This window comes from Garra rufa, chromosome 22 (assembly GCF_049309525.1).
Source record: "Garra rufa chromosome 22, GarRuf1.0, whole genome shotgun sequence".
NCBI lineage: Eukaryota > Metazoa > Chordata > Actinopteri > Cypriniformes > Cyprinidae > Garra > Garra rufa.
Genome location: NC_133382.1, coordinates 18,006,384 through 18,032,352, shown reverse-complemented (window position 1 = coordinate 18,032,352; position 25,969 = coordinate 18,006,384). Strand labels below are relative to the sequence as shown.

At 36.5% G+C, this 25,969-nt stretch overlaps 1 protein-coding gene across 1 annotated transcript; it reads right to left on the bottom strand.

Annotated features, from left to right (window-relative positions):
* Positions 1 to 1,349: 1,349 nt before the first annotated feature.
* pcgf5b (polycomb group ring finger 5b) lies at positions 1,350 to 24,992 on the bottom strand. The gene is made up of 9 exons (XM_073828641.1): positions 24,861 to 24,992; positions 19,394 to 19,671; positions 16,827 to 16,923; positions 16,248 to 16,303; positions 16,088 to 16,147; positions 13,024 to 13,169; positions 12,414 to 12,512; positions 11,951 to 12,040; positions 1,350 to 2,890 (listed from the first exon to the last, which is right to left on the bottom strand). Exons 2-9 carry the CDS (start codon positions 19,503 to 19,505, stop codon positions 2,843 to 2,845), a joined length of 708 nt encoding a protein of 235 aa, XP_073684742.1. The 5' UTR covers positions 19,506 to 19,671; positions 24,861 to 24,992; the 3' UTR covers positions 1,350 to 2,842.
* Between the last annotated feature and the right edge of the window lie 977 nt (positions 24,993 to 25,969).

Below are 25,969 nucleotides of genomic sequence, written 5' to 3'. Positions count from 1 at the left end.
ATCGGTGCATCTTTCAGAGCATGAACTCCCATTAGGCAAAGCTGTGCGAGCTGCCGTGGGGCCTCTGGTGGGCCTTTGTGAATCTGATGCTCTATGACCGTTATATTTTGGAGAATGAAGAGTGATGGACACACACACACACACACACACACACATATACACACACACTCATGTTGGGTTTACATGTTTTATGGGGACATTCCATGGGCGTAATGGTTTTCATACTGTACAAACTGTATTTTCTATAGCCCTACACCTACCCTACACCTAAACCTAGCCCTCACAGGAGATTGTGCACACTTTTACTTCCTCAAAAAAAAAAAAAAAAAAAAAAAACTCACATTCCCTCATAAACCTTCTAAATAAAATGTGTGCGTGTGTGCATACACTCAAAAACATAGATTATGAGGACAAAATGTATATAATGACATTGGTATTACAATGTAAACAGTTTATAAGGACACTTCCTCTGTCTTCATTAAGCAAACTAATGCGAACATTGACCACTATAATGGTTGCTTAAAAAAATTGTTTTTGTCCTTTGGTGATTCTGCTTATTAACATCAGGTGTCTTCAATAATGATGTTTCTATAAAAACATTTTCTAGTGCTGTGAACGAGGCTATTGACTGAGCAAACATATATTCATTGGTAGAATGAGAAATTTAAAGTGCTGTTCATCAACAGAACTAAATAATATTAGTAAGGGCAACAACATTATTGTAGTTGGGGTAATCACATGGCTAAAGCGCTGTCCCTTATCAGAACTAAATAATATTAGTAAAGACAACAACCTTATTGTAATTAGGATAATTACATTGCTAATCGTTGGGAAAACATAAAAATCTGAACACAATGTGTTGCCTTGAATTTTTCAATATTAGCAATGATTTTTTTAACAGTGTATAGTTTTATTACCTACAGTACAATATAAAAAAACACTATGCCTACGCAGACTCCCAGTAAAGCACATACATAAGTGAGTGTGTGTAAGAGAAAGGGTTATTTTTCTCATCTTGAAATTATCTTTTGGCAGCATTTTCTCCTCTTCAAAAGCAATGAAAGCCAAATCACTTGAAAATTCAATGGATTTTGGCTGTGGAGAAATTCTGTCCTTGGCAGATGAACCTTAGATGAAATCACAGAGAAAATATGAGGCAGTGCTGCCGCACCCACCACAGTGCAGCGAGACCATTTTCAGGAGGGAGAAAGAATTGAACTGTCTGTAACACATGTAATATAATAAACACTGTAGTGTTTTGTCATATTATCAGTATTAAATAAAAAATGACACACCCAATAATATTAATATTCATGAGTGTATTTTTCTTCTAAACAAAGACACACAAATACAGTAACTGTCATATATACATTTCTAATCTCTATAGGAATCACCTTAGGGACTTTACATTGAAAAACAGAATAGATTATTCTAAGCAGCATTTGATGTTTGTTAAACATACAACATACATTTCCATTTTTAAAGATAAAATATCTACAAGGACTTCTTACAAAAATACATATTGATCATTGCAGCACACAGACATTCAAGGGTCTATTCTAAACACATTATTCAGCTTTTGCTTAAACGCAGTATTTTATACTTCAAAGTCAACTTCTTTAATGTGTAAAAAATGAAAATATTTAGCATTTATTTGTTGCTTAAGATTTCTTCCGAACAGAATCTGTGTGATTCTATCAGGTGTAATTCTTCATTGAAATTTGTGAAGGCATTTTTTTAAAATCCCAAATATGTCACTGTTTCTAAACTCGGTTTAATAAAATTAGGTAGTTTTGTTCCATGCACAGAATTCCAGCTTTAGTTTTGCCACATGGCCTCCATTTGTAAGTATAGGTAAGACAAACAGTTTTTAGCATGTATCCCATGTGGTCAGATGATGTAAAGGGTCTTTGGTGTAATATGACTAGACTAATATACTGTAATGAAGCCTGTGTATGTGGACAAGCAATGCTTTAATTTTATTTTGCAAGAAAAAACTATGAATACTTCCCTTACTTTGTCATTTCTTTCTTTGGACTACTTGATTTAGGATTTACTGACATACAACTGTATTCTGACATTAAACAGACAAGAATGGCTAAAAATTCAAGACGTTATTCAAAGTTATTTAAAGTTATTTAAAGTTAATTTCATTTTTATTTCTAAGAAATGAGGCACATGTGCAGAGAAGTCACCAAACCCTCAAAAGAAAAGGCATTTGTGTGAGCACAGAGGTATGGCCTATAATAAATAAAATCCCTTAAGTGGGCAAAATCAAAAACAGACCAGCTCAAAACCCTTGGAGGATTTTAGAGGCTCTGAACCAGCCCAAAGCTTTAAACATCAGAAGACTAATAATATTAAACCACTAAATATGAACATTCTGTCATCATTAACTCACCCTCATGTTTTTCAAAACCTGTATGACTTTGTTCCTTCTGTGGAACACAAAAGAAAAAAAATGTTTATAAAACATCTGTCCACAGAAGCTCTTAAGTTGATGTATGGGAAAAGGCACTGCCGCGTATACTTGAGATTTATATCATGTGACTTTTTTTTTTTTTTTTCAAAAGGAGATGCCATCATATGGAAATTGCTGAAGGCCCTTAAAAATGACTTTTGTGTCACTTTGGTAAGTAAACCACAACATGGGAAGAGACACAAATCACAAATCCCTGTGGCACATGGTAAGTGTCACAAGCTTCGGTGCACTAACTGATCCCAGTAAGGAGAGCTAAAGTAATTAAACAGAAGAGATGGGTAGAGTATATCTTCAGAACTGGACATGTCCATTCAATTCGCTGTCTGTTGATAGGCTGAAATTAGTGCAGGATACTTCAACCTAGCCAAAGTCAATGCGTGGTCGATATTCAAGTACCATTGGGTAGTCCTGGAGAAAGAGACATGTTGTAGATGAGTGTAAAATGTACATTTTCTGGTACAGTATGCAGGCTTTAAATAAATATATGACATGGTTTGTATCTATCTTTTATTGTGTTTTTCTATAGATTAGGTTAAGTTGGACCAGTAGGTTTTTTTTATATACTTAAAGGGTTAGTTCACCCAAAAATGAAAATTAGCCCATTATTTACTCACGCTGGCATTGCGCACGCACCACTCAGAAGTGACGCGCAAAGGAGAGACCAAAAAAAAAAACAATGGTCGCAAATTAGAAGCACAAAATGAGGATTTGTAAGGAAGAATGTCAAAGGATTTCGATATAAACAAAGAGGAGACTGGTTTTCCTTTGCTAAGGTAAGGACACTTTGCTTCCTTTGCTCCTGGAAACAAATATTGGTTTGTGCGAGACTCACCGGCACATACGCAATCCCAACATCATCCGCCCGGAGCTGCTTCAGTGAACCCAAGCTAGATTAAAGTTATTCTTATGTATTAAATATGGATATTTTTCTTACAAAAATGCATCAGTTCACTTTAGAAGGCCTTTTTTACCCACTGAAGCCGTGTGAGGAACTTTTTATTATGGATGTATGCACTTTTTTGGACATGTTTTGGACTGATTAAGAAAAAAAAGCTGTCAATGCCCTTCTAAAGCTTGAAAGTGCCAGGATAATTTTTAATATAAGTTTATATTAATATAACGATCGGATTCATCTGAAAGAAGGAAGTCATACACCTAGGATGCCTTGAGGTTGAGTAAATAATGGGCTAATTTTCATTTTTGGCTGAACTATCCCTATATGTGTCACTAATAACAACAATGACCATCCAGTTTTTTAGTAATTTTAGAAAAAAAATCAATTTATTTTCAACAACAATATTCTAATGGTTGTAATATAATCATATTTTGAATTATTCTATACAAGAAAGCCAGAGCCTTTTTGTTCAAAACAAATATTAAGATTTAAATATTTTTAATTTGCATTGAGAATGTGAAAACATCTTCATTACAATAGTGACAGGTTACATGAAAAACTCACACACACACTCTCATTCTCAAATACACTCAAACAACACCATCGGAGACTTGTTTATAGAAAGGAAGGGAAGGAGATTTCTCTGTACCAGAAAAATGGGAGATGAGGTGCGACTCTTTCTTACCCAATTCTGTGTCACTTCAATTTACAAGGATTTCATTTTAAACCTCATGTAGCTTTCATACCCTCAGGGGCTGGTCAGAAAAAAAACTGTAGCGACTGTTTTGGCAGAATCGCAAAACGGATTATGTAAATCCTTGTTGTAAAAAAAAAAAAACGTTTTATAAAAATACATTCAAAACAATTATAAACAATGAATTAATAATAGTTACTAAGGATGTCAGCTGATAAATATTATTACTTTATATTGTTTTGTTTACTTTTTTTTTAATTATTACATTTAATCTTAGGGGCAATGGAAATTTTAAAACTCACTAAAATATTGAGCTGTAATGCAATGAGTTGTACTTATACAGATGGAAAGTCATACACATATCAACAGGGTATTCAGTAGTGTGGCCCTAATTGGAAGGTAAATGTTTGGGGGGGTTTTTTGGTGGGGGGGGGGGGTAACCTCTCAACATCTCATTTGTTTCTCCACTAGAAGTATGTAATGTATGCTAATTTTCATCCAGATAATTGGTCATTTAGGGTGCGCTCTCTTTTTATCAACAGGTACTTCATGAGCTCATTGGTGATATTAGCAAGGTTTTTGTTCACTGATAAAATTTTTACTGTTTCTGATATGAGAGATGAGGGATAGTTGTGGTCTAATGGTTAGAGAGTATTAGTCTTGTAACCTGAAGGTTGTGGCTCGATACAGACAGGAATTGTAGGTGGGGGGTGTGAATGTACAGCGCTTCAATACCACTCTTCCACCTTCAATACCACGACTTGAGCAAGTCACCGAACCCCCAGTTGCTCCACTTGGTGCTGGAGCAAATGGCGCTCCAGGTGCGTGTTCAAGTCGTGTGTGAGCAGTGTTAAACAACACGTCACGACAATGGCAGAACACTCAAATCTTTGTTATTCTTCCTAAATAAAGATCCTGGTGCAAATGCAGGAAAGAGGGGCTGCAAAGAGGTGTATCCAAGAGCACAATGGACTCCTCTGAAAGACTGAAAAACAAACGTAGTTCATTATGCAGATTGTCAGAGAGTAACAAAATCTCTTTCCAGTCTCTGCAGCTAAAGCACATGTCAGATTGTCATTACAATCTAGATCAGATTACAATTTTTCAAAGATCATTTCTCATCAGCAGCATTGTAATTTCACAAGTTCACCCTAACATATAATCTGACTGAGCAAATAGTAAGCATATTTGGCATGCTGTCCTGAGGGAGGGCTCCTAGCTTGGAATATAGCCCGAAACCAGAGAACTCACCCTATCCCTAGTATGGGATGAGAATAGATTAAGAGTGAGGAGGGATGCCAGAAAACTGTTGTGGGTTTAGGCCATGTCCACACTAATACGTTTTTGTTTGAAAACCCATCTTTTTGGGAGGAATTCTTAGTGGAAGCCCGTAATGGGCACGCATCCGGTGCCAGACGTAAACTGGCTTTTTATGGTCCATCGCCGCCTGAGTCTATGGAAGGGTAAAGAGTCCATGAACGGGTTAGGAGTAAGTGCCTCTGCTAGTAAAGTAAAGTGCGTACAATGTAACGATCTGTCTCAGAGGATTTGAGTCCTGAGATTTTTGTTCGTTTATTTATTTATTAATATATATATATATATATATATATATATATATATATATATACACACACTTTTTACATATATACATATATACTTTTTTATTATTATTATTATTTGTTTTTTTTATGTTTATTCATTTGATTGTATTTTTTATATTTATTTTATTAGTAGTATAATTGTTTAAACCCATTGATTTATTAATTTGGTGAGGCTCTTGCCCTCTGTTAATTTATTTTGTAGTCCACTTATATTTTGACTGTCATTACTGCTTACATTATGCATGCTGTTTTACTTCATATTTCATGCTCAATAGAAGAGGGGGTTTGACGTTAACTTTCTGGTGAACTAGGGTGGATGTTGCCACGGGCCCTTATAATGTTAGGGGATTTTGCGGTTTCAGATAGGGGGTATTTGTTCATGTTATTTCTATGTATCTTTTGCATTATTTTGGTTTTGTCACAGGTCAGGCAGATATATTTTGGTTGTGCAAAACTTCTTAAAATTCGCACCATTTTTCCAATAGATTATGGATAAATTCAAAGTTATATCGCTTAATATCAGAGGACTTAATAGTCCTAACAAAAGAGCCAAACTTTTGATTTACTTGCGCAGGAAAGCGGTTGATATCGCTTTAATTCAGGAAACCCATCTAAAGAGAGCAGATGTTCAGAGGTTACAGAATAAATTTTTTAGAGTGGCAGCTTTCTCCACTGACAATACTAAAACTAAAGGTACTATTGTTTTGATTTCTCGTAGATGTAACCTCAAGATTGATAGACAGAGCCAAGATCAATCTGGTAGACTTGCATATATTTGCACAAACATTAAAGGGAAGAAAATAGCATTTGTATCAATCTATGCCCCTACAATATTTGAGGCAAGTTTTTTTTCCACAAATTACTAACCACTTGATCCCGCTGGTAGACTATTCTCTGATTATTGGGGGGGGAAATGAATGTGGTTATAGATCCTGTATTGGATAGATCTTCCTTGTGCAATCAAGTTCAGCTCAATTCTTCTGCTGCTCTTAATAATTTTGTAAAATCGCTAAATTTGATCGATGTTTGGAGATCTGGAAACCCCCTGAGTAGAGATTATACATTTTTCTCGACACGGCATCTCTCATATTCAAGAATAGATTATCTACTGTGCTCCAAGGAACTTTTGATTTCTTTTGATCAGACGATGAAACTTCCAGCTATTCTTGCATATCATAATCCTATAATGGCAGATTTCAATTTTAATTTGTTAGCTGAAAGATCTCAGCGGTGGCGTTTTAACATTTCTCTTTTACTGAATAACCAGTTCGATGTAGATTTTAAGGCCAGTCTGTCCGAATTTCTTTCATTTAATATTGGCCCGGTTAAAGACCCTATATTTGTGTGGGAAGCCACGAAAGGTTTTATCAAAGATTTTTCGATATTCTTTGCTACTAATTTAAAAGAGATGCAAAATCAGAAAATCGACTATTTAGAAAAAGAATGTCAATCACTTGAAGGTTCTTTAAAATCTTAATTTTCCAACTCTGTATTTAAGACACTTCAAATCCTTAAGGCTGAATTGAATGATCTTCTGAGAAGGAAAGCAGAATTTGTACTTCACGGAACCAGACAGAACTATTATTTTAGTGGTGCTAGACCTAGCAAACTTCTAGCCCTTAGACTGAAGCAAAGTCAAGCGAAAGCGTACATTGATATAATTAATCACCCATCCAAAGGACTGGTTAGGAATGGCAAGGAAATTAACTTTGCATTTTCTGATTTCTTTTCTAAACTTTATATATCTGAACTTAATCCCTCAAGTCCAAGCTGTACCACTTTCTTGCAGTCTCTTACTTTACCTCATCTTAGTTATGAAGAAGCGGATCAATTAGGGCAGCCTGTTACCTTGGAGGAACTTAAAGAGGCGTTACAGGGTGCTAAAAAAGGCAAGGTTTAGACAGGATCCCTATTGAATTATTTCTTAAATACTTTGATCTACTCAGTCCTGTCTTCCTGACGGCCATTCATGCGGCAGTATAAGCTGGGGCCTTCCACCCACAGTTGAATATAGCACTTATATCGTTGATACCCAAAAAAGGGAAGGATCACTCAGAGTGTGCAAATGGACCCATTAGTTTGTTAAATACAGATATTAAATTGTATGCCAGAATTTTGGCCTTGCGACTGCAACGATATATAAACAAATTAGTTCATCCAGATCAGACCGGCTTTATGCCAGGTAGATTGGCGGCTGATAACATCCGTAGATTACTGTATGTCATACACGAATCCCGAGCTTGCCCCACTCCAGCAGCAGTTCTTTCCTTGGATGCGGAGAAGGCATTCGACAGGCTGGAGTGGGACTTCCTCTGGTCTGTTTTGGATGCATTTGGCCTTGGAACAAATTTTGTGAACATGATAAAGGTATTATATAAAATCCCAACGGCTTCTGTCATAACCAATGGGGTACATTCTCTCTCTACATTTTCATTTAAAACGTGGCACCAGACAAGGGTGCCCGTTATCCCCCATGTTATTTGCACTGTCGCTTGAGCAACTATCCCAGCTGATTAGACAGGAAAACATTTGTTCAATTTCAGTTAAGTCCTACAAACAACATATATCTCTCTATGCGGATGATATATTACTGTTTATTTCGGATCTACAAGCTTCATTTCCTCGGATACTGAAGGTATTTGGAAAGTTTAGTATGCTACAGTATGATACAAAATCAATTGGGATAAATCCGCTTTGCTTCCACTTAATTGCATGGCTAAAGAAGTCAGACTACCATGTAATGTCCCCATACAAACTTCCATGAGTTACTTAGGCATTGTTGTTCAATCATCCCTGCAGGCTATTCCAGATGCCAACTATCCTTAAACTCTAACCAGGGTGGAGCAAGATCTCCAAAGATGGACCTCAATGCCCTTATCACTACACGCCAGAATAGCGAGTGTTAAAATGAATGTTTTGCCACAAATTAATTTCCTTAGTTCTATGATTCCGTTACCTGCTCCTAAAAAGTTTTGGCTCAAACGTAACTCTATGATTCGTAAATTCATCTGGAATGGGAAACAGCCTAGATTAAAATTTTAAACTCTGCAGCGTACAAAAGATAATGGGGGATTAGGTCTTCCGAACTTTGAATTATATCATAGGGCTTTTCAAATAAGATGCATCAATGTTTGGCTCAACCCGCTCTCTAGGGTTTCTTGGAGAGAGATTGAAATGAGTTTAGCACATAAATATAGGTTACAAGATATACTGTTCTCTGGGCTAAACAACAAACAATGTATGCAAACTTTTGGTCCAATCATTGCCAATACAATACTCAATTGTAAACTGATGGAAAAATGCATTCAACATTCACATAATTGGCACACCCACCCATACTCCTATTTGGTATAATAATGATATTTGTTCTGGTGGTGCACCTTTTTTTTTTTCAAGAGATTGGATGCAGAAAGGTATTTATACACTGAAAGATATTTCTGGTTCTAACTGCATGTTAAGTTTTCAAGAATTATGTGAGCGGTATGGATCTGAACCCTCCTCTCTGTTCTTATATTTGCGCCTAAGGTCGGCCATGAAGGCCTATGGGGTTCCCTGGGGGGAAAATCTACCCGTGCATCCAATTGTTGCCTGGTTTGATCTGTCCTCTTCTAGCCATTTCACCTCATGAATGTACAGAAAGGCCTTAGTGGCTACAGCAAAACGCTTAGCTATACAGCACACTTGGGAAAGAGACTGTCAACAAGAGGAAGGTGTTATGGACTGGGAAAGAGTATGGTTGAACATTTAATCTAAAAATCCCAATCACCAACTGATTCATTATAATTTCTGTCACAGAACTTATTGGACCCCACTTAAAAGACATCGTATTGATTCCTCCTTTAGTCCCTTCTGTGATAAATGTTCAGACCAACAACTCGGATCCTTTTTTCATGTGATGTGGGAATGTGAAAAAGTTAAAAAATTTTGGAATGAGGTGTGTACCATCTTATCAGAAATTATTGATTATCCTATACCGGTGAACCCATCACTATTATTACTGAGTGACAATTCTCTGTTAAATTTCTCTAAGCTACAAAAAACTGTTTGGCTGGCCGGCTTAACATCTGCAAAAAAACTCTTAGCGCAACACTGGCTTCCACCACATAGCCTGGATATGTACAAATGGTTGATACAACTTCAGGACATTATAACGCTTGAAATATCCACAGCTCGTGTGAACCTGGCACAAATATCTACATTAAAGATCTGGACTATAGCTGCTGAGAAGATCTCCAAGTACATTGCACAGAACAATGATCAGGGCTCAGTATGAATGTGCTAACGCTGTATTTTTTTATCTTATTTATGTATTTTTATTTTGTATTTGTGATTGCTGGATTTTATGTTTCATGATTTCTGTGGCTTTGATTTTCTGTAAAATTTTTGCTATTCATTAAGTACCCCATTTTAAAGAGACCGCAAGGGAAGGGAGGGTGGGGGTAAGTTGAATTTATGTGTGATTCTGTTTTGTAAATTGTTAGTAAAATTATAATAAAAAAAAAAAAAAAAAAAGAAAACCCATCTTTTTCTCTCCGTTTTGGCCTTCCATCCACACTGAGGCAGCGTTTTTTTGTTAATGAAAACTGATCTTTTTGAAAACACTCTCCAAAGTGGATAAATTTAAAAACGCCATTTTCGCGTTGTAGTGTGGACTCTGAAAACATTTTAGAAAATGATGACACATATTTAGTCATGTCGCTGTCACACTGCTCATATTACAGTCCTAAAATGATGACAGAACATTTACTCACAGTTGCCGTCCTGACTCCTGTGGCAAAACATGAGGGCAGCTGCTTTTTAGATCAAATATGAATGAGAGATATTTCCGTAAATAAAATGATCCTGCCAGAAGAATTGCATGAAAACTTACTGTGTCTGTATAGGGTGAGAAACTTTGGGAAATGCTAGTGTGGACGGAGAGCGTTTTAAAATGGAAACTCAATTTTCAAATGAAAAGAAAGGAAAGGAAAGGACGTGACGTGGCCAAGTATGGTGACCCATATTTGGAATTTGTGCTCTGCATTTACCCCATCCAAGTGCGCAGACACTCAGTAGTGAACACCGTGAACACACACCCGGAGCAGTGGGTAGCCAATGCTGTGGGGCCGGGGGAGCAGTTGGAGGTTCAGTGCCTTGCTCAAGGGTCTCACCTCAGTCATTGTATCAAGGGTGAAGAGAGTGCTGGTTATTCCCCCCACCTGAAACTCGAACCCGCAACCTTCAGGTTATGAGTCTGATTCTCTAACCATTACTCCACGGCTGCCCCAAATGTATTCGGATTAATGTAGACGTAGCCTTAGAGGCAAGTCACCTGTGCCGAATTGGTTGATTATCTGATCATGCAACTCAAACCTTAAGGTCCATCCACCGATTTTCTATGGGATTAAGGTCTGGAGACTGGCTAGGCCAAGGGTTAGTTCACCCCAAAATAATTACTCACTCTCATGTTGTTCCAAACCCGTAAGACCTTCTATGTGCGCAAAGAAAACAAAAATAACAACTTTATTCCACATTTTAGTCTTAACTGTGTCAGTTGTGGAGGCACGTTCATGAGAGTACCGATCCCCTATCAGTGACAGGAAGTGAAGTAGGAGAGAGAAGGGGGACAGAATCGGGAAAAGTCTTTGAGCCAGGACTCGAATTCGGGACAACTGAAGCGCAATGGCCCTGCATGCCCTACAGGTATCGGCACCAATGTAATTTCACATTTTAAGACTAACAACACTGCTTTTATGGTCATTAAGACAGAATATCAATTTTGTTGAGCACACCCTAAACGTAGTCCAATCTCAGCGAAATTTGCTTTTAGGGCCACCCTAGTATACAGTACAGGGAACCTCATTGAGATGTGATATTACCCTATGAAGTCCCCTGGTGAGTTGCAAGAGGATATGCTTGGATATGAGAACAGACTAGAGACCCCCCAGTAGGGCATCTGTAACCCTCGTCACCACTACAGCGATCCATGACCTGACCCTGGACCTCATACCTCCATACTCCTTGACAGCTTTTTTTTTTTCATAATGCTAGAATTAACTCTGAAGCACATGACCAACTGAGGAGGACCTGACTTGTTTTGAAATAAACCTTTAAGTTTTACGGCTGTCTTAAGTTCATTGCTTTACATTGTAAATACCATGAAGAGCAAAGCCAAAGCCACACAACTTGCTATGGCCTGCTTTGAGTAATAGGGTCTGCCAGTGGAAAAGATGAGAGGATTTAGATTTTACACATGAGAAGAGAGGAGAGGAGGAGATACTTGTATTCTAATGGCTTACATTTTCTCCCCGAAGCCTCCAGCGGGTCATGTAGATGAACTCCATGGTGTGGTCTTTACCCATGATCTCACCATTGCATAGAACATCTAGCTGCAAAATGAAACAAACAAATCAGCAGAAAACATGATAAACATGAAAACATGGGGGTTAATTGATGAAACGCATGCAGTGAAGTAAAAGGCACATGTTTGAGTCACAGAAGAGCATATTTCGTTTGGACAGTTCCTGCATGCGAAGGTCATGGATTTGATTACTAGGCAACACAAGTACTGATAAAACATATAGGCTTAATTACACTACATGCACATAGGGTTTGCATAAACATGTCTGCAAAATGCAGAACAGCATGTATGTGTGAAATGTAAACTAAAATGGAAAGGCAATATGTAACCAAATCATGGTGGCTTTTTTTGCTTACAGGAAAAATGTTTATCTACGTAGGCTAAAAATATTCACTTGTTACCTCATAAGAACTGGGAAGCTTTAACTTCAGACTTAAAAACTTCTTGATTGTTCCAACAGTCACTCTTGTTGAGCAGCGAATAAATGTTTTCATTAAGCCCTGGAAAACAAGGCAAATAGACAACTTTAAACAAATTTCCAAAATGCGATTCAATCAAAATGATTAGAATGATTTCTGAAAAAAAAAAATGAGTGACAGTGAAGACTGTGGCTGCTGAAAATTAAGCTTTGCAAGCACATGAATAAATTACACTTTAAAATATATAAAAAAAAGTTTTTAAAATTGTAATAATATTTCATAATATTACCAGAAAGAAAGAAAGAAAAATAGAATTATTAGTAACCAGGGAGATAAGGGCAATGTGGAAGCCAATAGAAAGGACTGAGCTTTGGAGTTACGCTGGCTGATACCAGGCTTTAGAAAAGAAAAAGGATCAGCCTTGACTTTAATCTTAAAATGTCAAACACACGGATCTTAAGGAAAAAATCTGATCCTGGATCACCTTTTCTTTAGAGGGGATGAAGGGGCAATACCAACACAGAAAGCAGATAAGAGAACACACATAAAGTCTCATAGGAGTACAAAAAATGTATAATTCAAGATGGCTAACCTTAACAATGTTCTCTCCCATCTGCCCATTGTTGCGCAAGCAGTCTAGACAGATAGCCATCTGTGGATCACTCCTGTGGTAGTCTCCATCACCTTGCACATCATCCTCTTCATCTACTCGGGCCTTCTTATATATAGGGCCATTCTCTGGAAAAAGACAAAACAGAGGCGCTCATGTTAAAGGATTGACATTTAAATCACTTTATTAAAAGGTCTAACTGTTGTTTCATCTACCTTTCACACAGATTTTCTAAAAAACTGTACTAATTATTGAACTAAATTGAACTGATTTGAGGTAAATAATGACACTATTGTCTTCTGCAGAGCTGCTTTACAGCTGAAATCCAATTTATAACATAATTAATTAATTGTTAAACTAAATAACTAACACATTTTTCAACATTAAGGGCCAGTTTTACTAAACAGGGCAAAATCCGCACATTTAAGAACACAGGCGCAGCCAGATAATTTCCATAATGACCAGCATAATCTACCAAGAGCAGCACAAATTAATGCTTCAAGACATGCTTGTTTTTGCCGTTAAATTAATAAATAAATAATAGTACATAAAAAATAAATACATAATAACACAATTACTGGTAATGGTGCAAATACCAGTAGTTTGACGAGCACAAACGTTAGTAACGTTTTTAATACTCTCCTTCCATAAATGTTGTGTCTGAAAGGGATACAACTACATATGCATATTCAATAAGGTCAGGTGCAAAAATAACTGTGTACATGCGTTTCACTGAGCATCTTCACTGTAAAAGCTGTTGGTAAAACTGGCCCTAAGTGTTAATGTGCTATTTAAAGTGTTAAAGTGTTATTTTTCTTGTTTATAACTGTGAAACTGCTTTGACAATCTGTATTGGCTCCCCAAAAGGGTTAAAACACAAAATCCCTGTACAGATCAATCTACACATGAAAATATTATCTTCTTATTAAAAAAAGGTCTTAACAGACATAATTTAGATTTTATGTGAAGATTGCATAAATTTCATTTAAAAAAAACACACAACTAAACATGGGCCACATTACGTGCTCCTCTGACAATGTGGGGCACAAAAGCTAAACATTTGAAACAAACTGATATGCTAATGCAAAAAAGCATCTGCGTGTTTTCTCGAGCTTTCTTTTATATGAAATAGATAATATTTAAAAAGATGCTCTTGGGAAAATCACGAATGTGGTAATTATCTCATCATTAAGAACTGCTTACAGCTGCAAACACTTACAAGTTGCCTTGGAGACTCCAAGTATTATTAAAGTCATTCATTTTGGTTCATACATTCAGCACAAGAGCTTAGATTACGAAGATTGTGGTACACAAACAAAAACACTCATACATTCCAACAAGTCACACAAAACATAATTTAACTAAATGGGGCATCCTGTAGTTCACCTCCCAGCTGGCCAAAACAAATAGGGCCATGTAATTTTACTACTGATATGATGTACAAAAACAAATAAACAGCATGTTCTTGTGTGTCTTCACCATCATTCAAAATGGTCTTAAGGCAAAAATTAAGTAATCTTGTAACAGAAACCCTCGTGAGAGCAAATTCTAACTTGCTGGCCAGTGTATTACTTAATAATAATTAGTTTGATGGCATCCTGAGGACAATGCAGTAATGCCTAGCATAGGTGTTTGAGGTTGAGTCAAAACTGCAAAAAAACGAATCAAAATATTTTACCATGGTAGATTTTTGATTATTGATAGAGCACAATTATTTCCATTATTATTTCCATTCTGTTTGTAAATAAATAGGGGTTTGTATAAAATACCACATATATCTAGATTCCAGTCATATATGTGACTTTGGACCACAAAACCAGTTATGCATGGGTCAAAATTATCTATTTTCTTTTATGACAAAAATCATTAGGATATTAAGTAAAGATCATCAGGATATTTTGTCGTTTTCTATCATACATATATAACAACATAATTGATTAGTAATATGGATTGCTAAGAACATTACTTGGACAACAGTAAAGGCAATTTCCTCAATATTTAGATTTTTTTGCACCGTCAACTTTCAGATTTTTAAATAGTTGTATCTCGGCTAAATGTTGTCCTTTCCTAACAAACCATACATCATTGGAAAGCTTATTTATTTAGATGATGTATAAATCTCAATCAAACTCAATTTTCAACTAAAAATAGGCCTTTATGCCTGGTTTTGTGGTCCAGGGTCACATATCTAGATCACTAGATTAAAGTTCCATCAGTTTTAAAATTTCTGTGCTTATCTTTAACGGTTGCAACTGTATAAAATAGTTGCACAGACTGACTCTCTGGAAGTAGTAGTAGTAGTTCTCTCTGGAATCAAGGGATCAGAGTGACTGACACAGATACATCTATACTGATGACTCACATCTTACTACCCACTACCTCTGAGTCAAGGTCACTGAGTGTGGCAGCTTCATTTAAGCTGTGAAGATATTATTTGATAAGGACTAAAAGTGATACCAAAAGTCTGATAAAAGAAGTTTAAATGCTGATACAGCAAAGTAACCTGCCCCACAGGAGTCATAGCTAGGATAGCCTAATGTGTGGGATTAAAAGGATAGCCAAAAATGAAACTTCTTCAATTATTTACTGACCCTTATGCTATTCCAAAACCATATCACTTTCTTTCTTCTGTAAACCACAAAAGGCCTAACTTTCCTGCTGCTCTTTTCCATACAGTGAAAATTAACTGTAACTAAGAGCTGTCAAGAAGGACAACAGGGAGCATAAATGTATCATAACACTAGTTCATAACCTGTGTGTTCTATTCCTTGTCTTGCAAAGTCTATTTGGGATATTTTTATATTTATATTTTTGTCATTTTCAGAGCTCATGGTCTCCATTAATTTTCATATGGAAAACAGCAGAGTCAACATTCTGCTAAAATTCTCTTTTCATTCAGGTTTTAAACTAAAACATAAGTGAGTGAGTACATGAATGACAATTTTCATTTTCAGGCGAACTATTCCTTCAACACGGTAAAGCGTTGAGTTAACATGGTTATCAGGTGAGTGCAATTATAGATCATTTTACTGTTTGAGTTATTTACCATCAGGACTTTCTTTCAATTTGTTTCTTTTCCAGAATTCAACTTCTTGTTGCTCTTCTTCTGTAAGGAAAACAAAGGGAGAAAAGGTTAATTAAATGCCATTTGATATATGGAATCTGTATATGACGCAAGGATTACTTTAAAATGGCAAAATACATACTTTCTCTAAGACCAGGCACAAGTTTGAAAATGACTTCTTCTAGAGTGTTGTCCAGCCTTTGGAGAAAGGACACACAGAAATGTGAGCTACCAGAACACCAGCCATGCTAACGCCCCTGTCACATCTGTTAGCAGGTTCAAGCTTATGCTGCTCTATGCTCTTGTTATCATGTTATCATTCTGTCTGGTGTTGGGGTGGAGATGCATCACTGGTGTGGAGAGGCAATCCTGTGCAGGGTCAGTCTCACAGCTGACACTCTGGCTCCAGAAAACAGCCCGGCTGTTGCTTGGAATGCCTCCCAACCAGGATCAAATTCACTGGCACTCTATGACCCCACACTGCCCAAAATCAGGCAACTGTGGGTAACAAAAAATCCCTCAGATCTATTATGGGAAAGCTATTAGACTGTGTTCCAGATTTCTTCGAAATCAAATAGATTAATCTCATTAATCCTTATCATAGCTTGTATTGTTGTGTGCTCTACAATGCTACATGGAATCTGATCCCAGACCACTTGAAGCAGATTTGCTAAAGAGGTTTGGACTTAGTAGTAGGATATCATGGATCAGTGTGGTTTACCTTAACATCTCCAAGGGATTCGTTTCATGAACCTGGATACCACATTTTGGGCAATCATTGCTGTCCTCAAAATGCTGGACTATACAGCTTTTACAAACTGTACAGAAGCAAAAAAAGAAGAAATTATACTTAAATAACTGTAAAAAAAAATCTGTGAAATTTACAGGATAAAAACAGCAGCTGTGGCTGCCAGAACTTCGCTGTAATGATACAGTAGCAATTCATTATCCTATAAGTTGTAAGATGACTTGTTTCTTGTTTCTTCTAAAAACTGTACATTTTTCATTGCTTTACAGTTTTAATGTGCTGTTATATTTATTACAGATTTACACCATATTCAGCAAGTCTAAAAATCTGGCATTTATATAAAGCTTGACTATGCTTAGCCAGTAAATCACCTATCATTTTTCACTAGCAAAACCATAGCAACAATCATTTCCTTATTGCTCTTTGAAAACACACATACAGTTGAGGTCAAATGTTTACATTCCCCTTTCAGAATTATTTTACCAAAATAAGAGAGAACATACAAAATGCATGTTATTGCTTATTTAATACTGACCTGAATAAGATATTTCACATAAAAGATGTTTACATATAGTCCACAAAATAAAATAATAGTTAAATTTATAAAAGTGACCCCATTCAAAAGTTTACATCCCCTTCATTTTTAATACTGTGGTTTTACCTGAATGATTCACAGCTGTGTGTGTGTTTTTTTTTTTTTTTTTTTGTTTGTTTGTTTTTTTGTTTAATGATAGTTGTTCATTAGTCCCTTGTTTGTCCTGAACTGTTAAACTGCCTGCTGCTCTTCTGAAAAATCCTTCAGGTCCCACAAATTCTTTGGTTTTCCAGCATTTTTGTGTATTTGAATCATTTCCAACAATGACTGTATGATTTTGAGATCCATCTTTTCACACTGAGGACAACTGAGGGACTTATATGCAACTATTACAAAGGTTCAAATGCTCACTAATGCTCCAGAAGGAAAAGCAATGCATTAAGAGCCAGGGGGTGAAAACTTTTGAACACAATATGCTGTTGTACATTTTTCTTATTTTGCCTAAATATCATATTTTTTCATTTAGTACTGCCCTTCAGAGGCTACAGAGATAGTTACATGTTTCCCATAAGACAAAATAAGTTAAATTTACCCTTCTCTTCAAATTCAAAAAGTTTTCACCCCCCGGCTCTTACTTCTGGGGCATCAGTGAGCATTTGAACCTTCTGTAATACTCTAGTCCCTCAGTTTTAAAAGATGGATCTCAAAATCATACAGTCATTGTTGGAAAGGGTTCAAATACTAAAAAGAATTTGTGGGACCTGGGCCTTTAAGAATTTTTCTGAAGAACGGCAGGCAGTTTAACTGTTCAGGACAAACAAGGGACTCATGAACAACTATCAATAAAAAAAAAAAAAAAACACAGCTGTGGATCATTCTGGTAAGAGCACATTATTAAGAATCAATGGGGTTGTAAACTTTTGAACAGGGTCATTTTAATAAATTCAACAATTTTTTTCTCTTGTGGACTATATGTAAACATCTTTATGTGACATATCTTATTTAGGCAAGTATTAAATAAACAATAACATGCAATTTGTATGATCCCTCTTATTTTTGTAAAATAATTACCTTTTTGCAGATTCTGCAAGGGGGTGTAAACTTTTGACCTCAACTGTACAAAGCTGTCAACACACGCAAACTATATCAAACTGCTTTACCTCATGAGTGAGTGTGGAAAATAGCCACTGCCCACACACATTACACACTGACATTGATACAAGACACAATCAAGTCATCACTGTGTGTAATAATCAGCTGGGCGTGTAGCTAAAATACAGTGTATTCTAAAACAAATCGTCACCTTAGAATTATAAGGTTCTATCTGGATTCCGAGCTTTTTTGAGATATTGAGCTTCAAAGTTTTTGCATTTCATAGACTTCTGTGGATAGAACCACAGAATAAGAATATGTAAATAACTCAATTTTGACAAAAATGTCAGATAGAACCTTATAATTCTAAGGTGACGAAATGCTTAGTACATTCAAGATATGGAATCATTTTTTATGGCGTTAATTAACTTTAAATATAAGCAATCAAGTTAAAATAAATACAAAATAATCTAAATAATAAAACATTTTACTATCATGGTTTACATTTAATATGCACAAATTGCATACTCTGTCAAGAAAATATTTTGTGTGAAAATAGCTTATGCTTGAGAATTATATCTGTTGTCATGGTGACTGATCTACAGAGGACAGTGACAGTGTGTTGGTCATGTATCTTAAAAGTGAGGGCGGTTTCACATCTGGTGTGCTGTACCAATATACTGTAATGCAAAAAGGAGAGTAGGTCACTTACACCTGACAGTAAAACGAAAACTGATTAATGATGTTTACATACTCTATGTGGAAAGACATATGTGCTCAACCAAGCATTACAAAATTAAATGTCGCTTTTTTCCCCACATGCTGTCCGTGATCAGAACAGATCATTTTTGTGTCAAAGCCCATGGACTAAAAACAACTGCTAAATTTTCACATAAAGACTGTAGATACTTACAGGTGTGCAGGCACTCTGTCACAGTGGTGGGCTTGATCAAGTACCCTTTACAGATATAACAGGTGATGAAATGGTTGAAGTCCCTCACCAGGTGTTTCCTATGTGATGTCATTGTCAAGTTACCAAAGGGGGGGTGAAGGAAAAACAGATGGTTTAAGGATGAAGTGGAATGCAGCTCCAACCACTCTGTGGCTCAACTGCAGTATTCTGCTGAAGGGCCCCTGGCCTTCTCTTCCTTCATGACATCATGGGAAATTAAACGTGCCTTTAAGACAGACCTGTGGATGTGGATATAACAATTATGCTTTATAGTAAAATTATGAAATCACTGGAATTTTTATTTATTTTATTTTTTACTTTTTTTGCTTTGTGAACATTATATCTTTGTGTGTAACATTAGCTTATAATCTTTGTTTGTTAAAGGTGCATTTCAGTATGGCTGCATCTGAAATAGTACTCTCTGAGTAGGTACTTTTTTTAAATTTCTTATTTAGTCACCGTTAAAAATCAGTGGTTCTCAATTTCAGTCCTGGTTGACACACAGCAAATTCCAAACACTTTTGTCCGACGGTTACTTCATGAAAGTCATTTTATCATTTACAGTCATGTGACACACATTACACACATTTTTGTCATGCATTTTATATTAGGTTTCAATATATAGACGTTTCTAACGTAATAAATGTTTAATAATAGATGTGTTAAGTAAATGCGACCCGCAGGTTTCACACATAGAAACTATATTTTAAAGTTCATTATAAAATGTATTTGTGACCCTGGACCACAAGACTAGTCATAAGTAGCATGGGTATATTTCTCGCAATAGCCAACATTGTTTGGGTCAAAATTATTGCTTTTTCTTTTATGCCAAAAATCATTAGGATATTAAGTAAAGATCATGTTCCATGAAGATATTTTATAAATTTCCTACTGTAAATATATCAAAACTTAATTTTTGATTAGTAATATGCATTGCTAAGAACTTCATTTGGACAACTTTAAAGGTGATTTTCTCTGTATTTTTGTCCAAAATTATTTATAACCTTCTCAATAATCACCAGAAAAGCCTTTATTGGCTATTACAGCAATCAAATGCTTCCTGTAATTGCTGACCAGCTTTTTGCATGTCTCCACTGGTATTTTGCCCATTCATCTTTAGCGATGAGCTCCAACTCTTTCAGGTTGGAGGGTCTCTTTGCCATCACCCTGATCTTTAGGTCCCTCCACAGATTATCGATTGGATTTCAGTCAGGACTCTGGCTGGGCCACTGCAAAATGTTAATGTTTTTGTCTGCTAACCATTTCTTCACCACTTTTGCTGTGTGTTTTGGGTCGTTGTCGTGCTGAAATGTCAACTTTTACCCAAGGCCAAGTTTCTCTGCAGACTGCCTGATATTGTTGTTAAAAATTTTGATGTATTGCTCCTTTTTAATGGTGCCGTTTACTGTGATAAGGTTCCCTGGTTCACGGGCTGAAAAACACCCCCAAAACATTAGGCTTCCACCACCATGTTTGACATTGGGGACGGTGTTCTTAGGGTTGAAGGCTTCTCCTTTTTTACACCAAACGAAGGCTACATCATTGTGGCCAAACTATTCAATTTTAGTTTCATCTGACCAGAAGTCTTCTTCTTTGTCCAGATGAGCATTTGCAAAGGCCAAGTGGGCTTTTGTGTGCCTTATCTGGAGAAGTGTTGATCTCCTTGGTCTGCGTCCGTGGAACCCAGCGGTGTGCAGTGTCCGTTGGACTGTCTGCCTTGAGAAATTGCCACCAGCAGAGCCCAGATTTATCAGGATGGCCTTGGTGGTGATCCTTGGATTCTTTTTTACCTCCTTCACTATCCTCCTGGCCAGCACAGGTGTCACTTTTGGCTTCTGACCACATCCTCTGAGATTTTTTTACAGTGCAGAACGTCTTGTATTTTTTAATAATTCTTTGCACTGTAGCCACTGGAACTTCAAAACATTTAGATATGGTCTTATAGCCCGTTCCTGACTTGTGAGCAGCCACAATGCGCAGCCGCAGGTCCTCAGTGAGCTCCTTTGTCTTAGCCATGACTGTACACAAACCAACAGCAGAGAGCTTCTGTTTTACTCCTGTTGAGTTGATTAAAACAGCTGTTCCCAATGAATCAGGATAATTAGGATGCTTTAGAACTGCTTGGACTATTTGGAATGGTATAGATCTTTGGATTTTCCCATAGACTGTGACAGTTTGCAAAGGGTATGAATAATTTTGGACATGCCACTTTTTGTTCAAATGTAAATAAAAGCTGAGGAATATTTTTTTCCACAATGATGCCTCTTGTACATCGTCTTATTATCTATTGGGGGAAGCCTGTGTCATTTCCGGTTAAAAAAAGTTGGTTGAATAAAAGTAACTTTAAGTCAGAATTTGCAAGGGGTATAAATAATTCCATGATTTTTCCATTGATTGTATTTATTTGTAACATATTAACAGTAATAATAATATAACATTCCAGGTGAAAATAATAAGGAAATAACTTTGTCTTCATGACTCCATTCACCAAGTGTATTCGAAAGCGGCTTCATTATGACATGCAAGTGCCCTGCTTCCTCCAAGGTCCTCACTTCAGAAGCTCTGCCCTTTGGAGTGAGCAGAGCATCGGGATGCTCACATTTAATTCGAATTTGCCCACACTTAATCCTAATTAGCTCATGATCTCAATCAGGTGTGTTAGACAGACATACAAAAAGCACACAGTGGTGGGTCACCAGGACTGGAATGAAGAATCTATAAAGTTCCATAAAGAATGGGAACATGACGTCAGCAACGTATGGCATTCTGGGATTTAGGGACACGGACACTACAGTAGAGACTGGGTAATAGTGGAGATAGGTGTTAAAATTTATATTAAAGAGTTAAAAACACATTAGAATGGAGAACGCCTGGAGAACTGCCATATCTGCTCTCATTTCTCAGAGTGGAAACCGGATCTAAAATGAAGCGCAATTTTCTGCTTTTCAGCTTAAAACAACACATCAATGAAACAGCTCAATGAAAATAAACAACTTGAACAAAATCTGGCTTTGTCATTTGTATTTATAAGTTATAACAGATTCATAATCCCTGATCCACTTGAATGTGTAAGTGCTCACGCTATGAATAATGTACAAAACACGTTTAGGAATGTTATGCTTGATACAGCTTGTTACGATCACTCTCCATGTTCATAAAGCAACTGTTGATTCATAGTTCTTGTATTTGTTCCATTTAAGTCCAGTAAAAGTTTTTTGGTGTAGTGCTTTCACAATATCATTGATTTCAGAACTGCAAGTTTACTTTAAGTAAACTGCTTTACTTCAGAACATTCATTTATGGATTTGCACTGCGCTATGACCTGCAGCGTCTTCACACACAGATGAAACTTACTAGAGAAATGTGTCATAATATAGCTCTGTAAATAATTAAAATTTAAATTCACGTCTCACACACTTAATGTACTTTGAATAGAACATACACCTTTCGAACTGGAATCATTCCGGAATAACCTTTGATGTCCACTTCGCAGGGCACTTACTTACAGTCGAATAGCACAAATGTATGTAGTAAGAGATACACAAAATGTGCAGAGCGGTTGGTCGCTTACACAATCAGCTGGCTGAGATCAAGCTATAGTGTGTTTATTTTATCTAGTAGATATATCATGCCACTTAATTATTAAAAACTGCAAAAAAGAGAAATCAGTTTGGTCCTGTGTGCAGTACGATAGAAGGCGGTCGTATGATTTCTATGAGTGTGTATCATGTTGTGTATGTGTGGTGTACTGGCCACACAACTACACGCTTAAATGAACACAAGCGATTCAAATATTAGTTCATTTATTCTAAGCAAATGCAAGCAGCTCTTCAAAATATTAACGCAAATGTAGCCGTTTTTTCCTCCGTTGAGTTGTATCTGTTGTCATTGTATGCTACTTAGCGTGTCCCCAAAAATGGCCGTGACTACCAAAAATGAAGTGTGCAGTGACGTAGATTCCCATTCTCTAAATGGTATAAAAATTCTCAATGTTGTTTTTATCATAGTCATGTGACCTTCAACCATAGTTGGGCACTTCAGAGTGAGAAAAATAATGGCTGCCATATTAAAAGGTTATTCTAAACTGGCCACTTCACAAGACCCTTTGGAATAAAGGATTTTAGGAGTGCAGTTTTGCAAACTTTGCTCCCATTATACTTCTATACTTCACAGGTTTAATTGTGACAACAGTGCACAATTAAAGGCAGTACTGTTTTTTGTTTATGCTCACACTTATTCATTGCAAAAGTACCAGTGGTTTAAGATTTTATACTGACACCTACTGCCCTACAGAAGTATGTTTAGAAACTGCACAGGGAAGCTGTTTGTTTACCTTTTATATTTTTCCTGTCTGTTTTTTCTAGTGCTACTACTACTCATACAACACAGTTGTATACAATATTCATTTCTACATTTTCCTATGGTTTTGGTGGTTTATGCTAGTATACAGTGGTTCCACATTGTAGACTATGCTATTGCCTTCAATAATGTAATATGTTGTGTTTGTTGTCATACTGTCTGGCTGGTCTTAGCTGCTTTTATGTTTATGTTTTGTATAGAGCACTTGCTGAAAGTTAATATGTTATTATTAGCCATATTTAGTGAGTGCACCTTTAATGTTTGAGAAACTTGAACTTACGTTTGAGCGGTCTACAGGTGCATCATGACACATGCGCGTTAAGCCCCGCCCACGATCTTCAAAACGAAACCATTGGGTTAAAATGTAGAAGAGCTTCAAAAATGACATTTATAACTCATGCAATAAATGTGTAACTACTTTAAACCTTACAAAAAATATATATAAAGCGGGGGGCTGTTATTTGGTATAATAAGTAGCCATCAACCGACACAAAATTTGGGCCTGTGAACATAGCATTTTGTCGTATTTTACATTAGTTTAATGTCTGTTATCTTATGTTGCCATCATACTTAAATGAAAAGTGTTTACAAACAGATCCAGTGCGGATTATGTCATATGTAATCTATGCTCCAAATGTCTCAGTTGGTCCTCATTAGCTACGTCGCTTATCGCAACGTCCTCAAGACAATATAAGTGTTTTTAAGTCAAAACTATTCGGTTTATCCCCACTTGGCCATCATGTGTCATTCTGTGCGTCATCTTCCTGTTAAACCCTGCGTTTACCTTACTAAACGAATAACGTGCGATCAGTGCCGCACTCGTTTTAACTTGCTGCCATTTGTACAAGTGTCACTTTCCTTAAACGAGAGGCGATGTTTTATCGCTCACCAGTGAGCACTAAGTAACCAGCTGTACCCTGACAACTAGTATCCTACAGAGACACAGAAATGCTGACGAACTTGATATATGACACGAGACCGCATTCCCATCCCACCAGAAACTTTACGATGAAGGGAGAGCGTGAAAACGACACGCAGCTGCAGTCAGACAGTAACGACCATCTCTTACCTTCTACACATCATGGGTCCATGTTGATGATGCGCATTGATTTTAACAAACAGGCTTGAGCGAATTTGGGCTGTTGAAAGTGATGGTTGTAGTAGCGGCACAGAATACGGAACTGCTTTCATTTGAGATGATATGGGGAAGGGGGCGGAGGACTTTCCAGTTCTTGTTTACGCATTGCTGTTTTATTCATTCCATGGCAGATTGTCTCTGATTGGACACAAACTAGGGCGCAGCCCTCAATTACCAACTAGTCCAGTAACAGTTTAGAACCAGTTTATCAATGAAAAAACACACGTGTGGCAGACCTGTTCGCTAATATGATTATGACCTATTCAAAACAGGTACCTGCCGTTAATATGTGACTTGCAGTTCATGCCAGACAGGTTTGCATTAATAAGAAGCGGCATGAGTGATAATGTTTTGACAAAAATAAATAAATAAATAACCTTATCCAGAAACATCTTCCCACAAATTACTATTATATTGTTTGAAATGTAAGTGTTTTCTTTAAAATTGTTTTAAATACGTTTTAAGTTTTTAAATAAACAATATTAATACTAATAAAAATAAAATATGAACATTTCAATGAAAAAAATGGAAATAGGGAATGATGGTGTAAGATTCCCCTTGGGGCAAGATGACCTCCTCGGTGAAATCATAAAATTTGCATCCATATTGTTGCTATTTTGACATATCTTAAATTAAAATATGGATAATTAAATATTCATATCAATGTTAAAAAGTTATAGATACAATTGCAATTAAAATTATTCAACCCCCTTGACCTGCAAGACATTTTTGCTGCAGAGAAAAAGAAAATTGTAAAAAAAAACATTTCAACAAAGGCATTAGTACACTATTTGAGAAAGTTTAATACACATTTGAGTAATTCTGCGAATGTAAGTTGATAAATAATAATAAAAAATATTTAACTTGCTCTAAACATTCATGTTTAAAATTATTGGTGACATGTTTAACCCTCAAAAGTAAAATATAGTGAAGAATCTTTTATTCTTTAAAACCAGAAATGCTGATTGGAAGCGCTTAGAAGCTTCTGTTACCTCTCTACTACAATCTTTGTCCATTCCTCACCTGAAAATGCTTTCAGA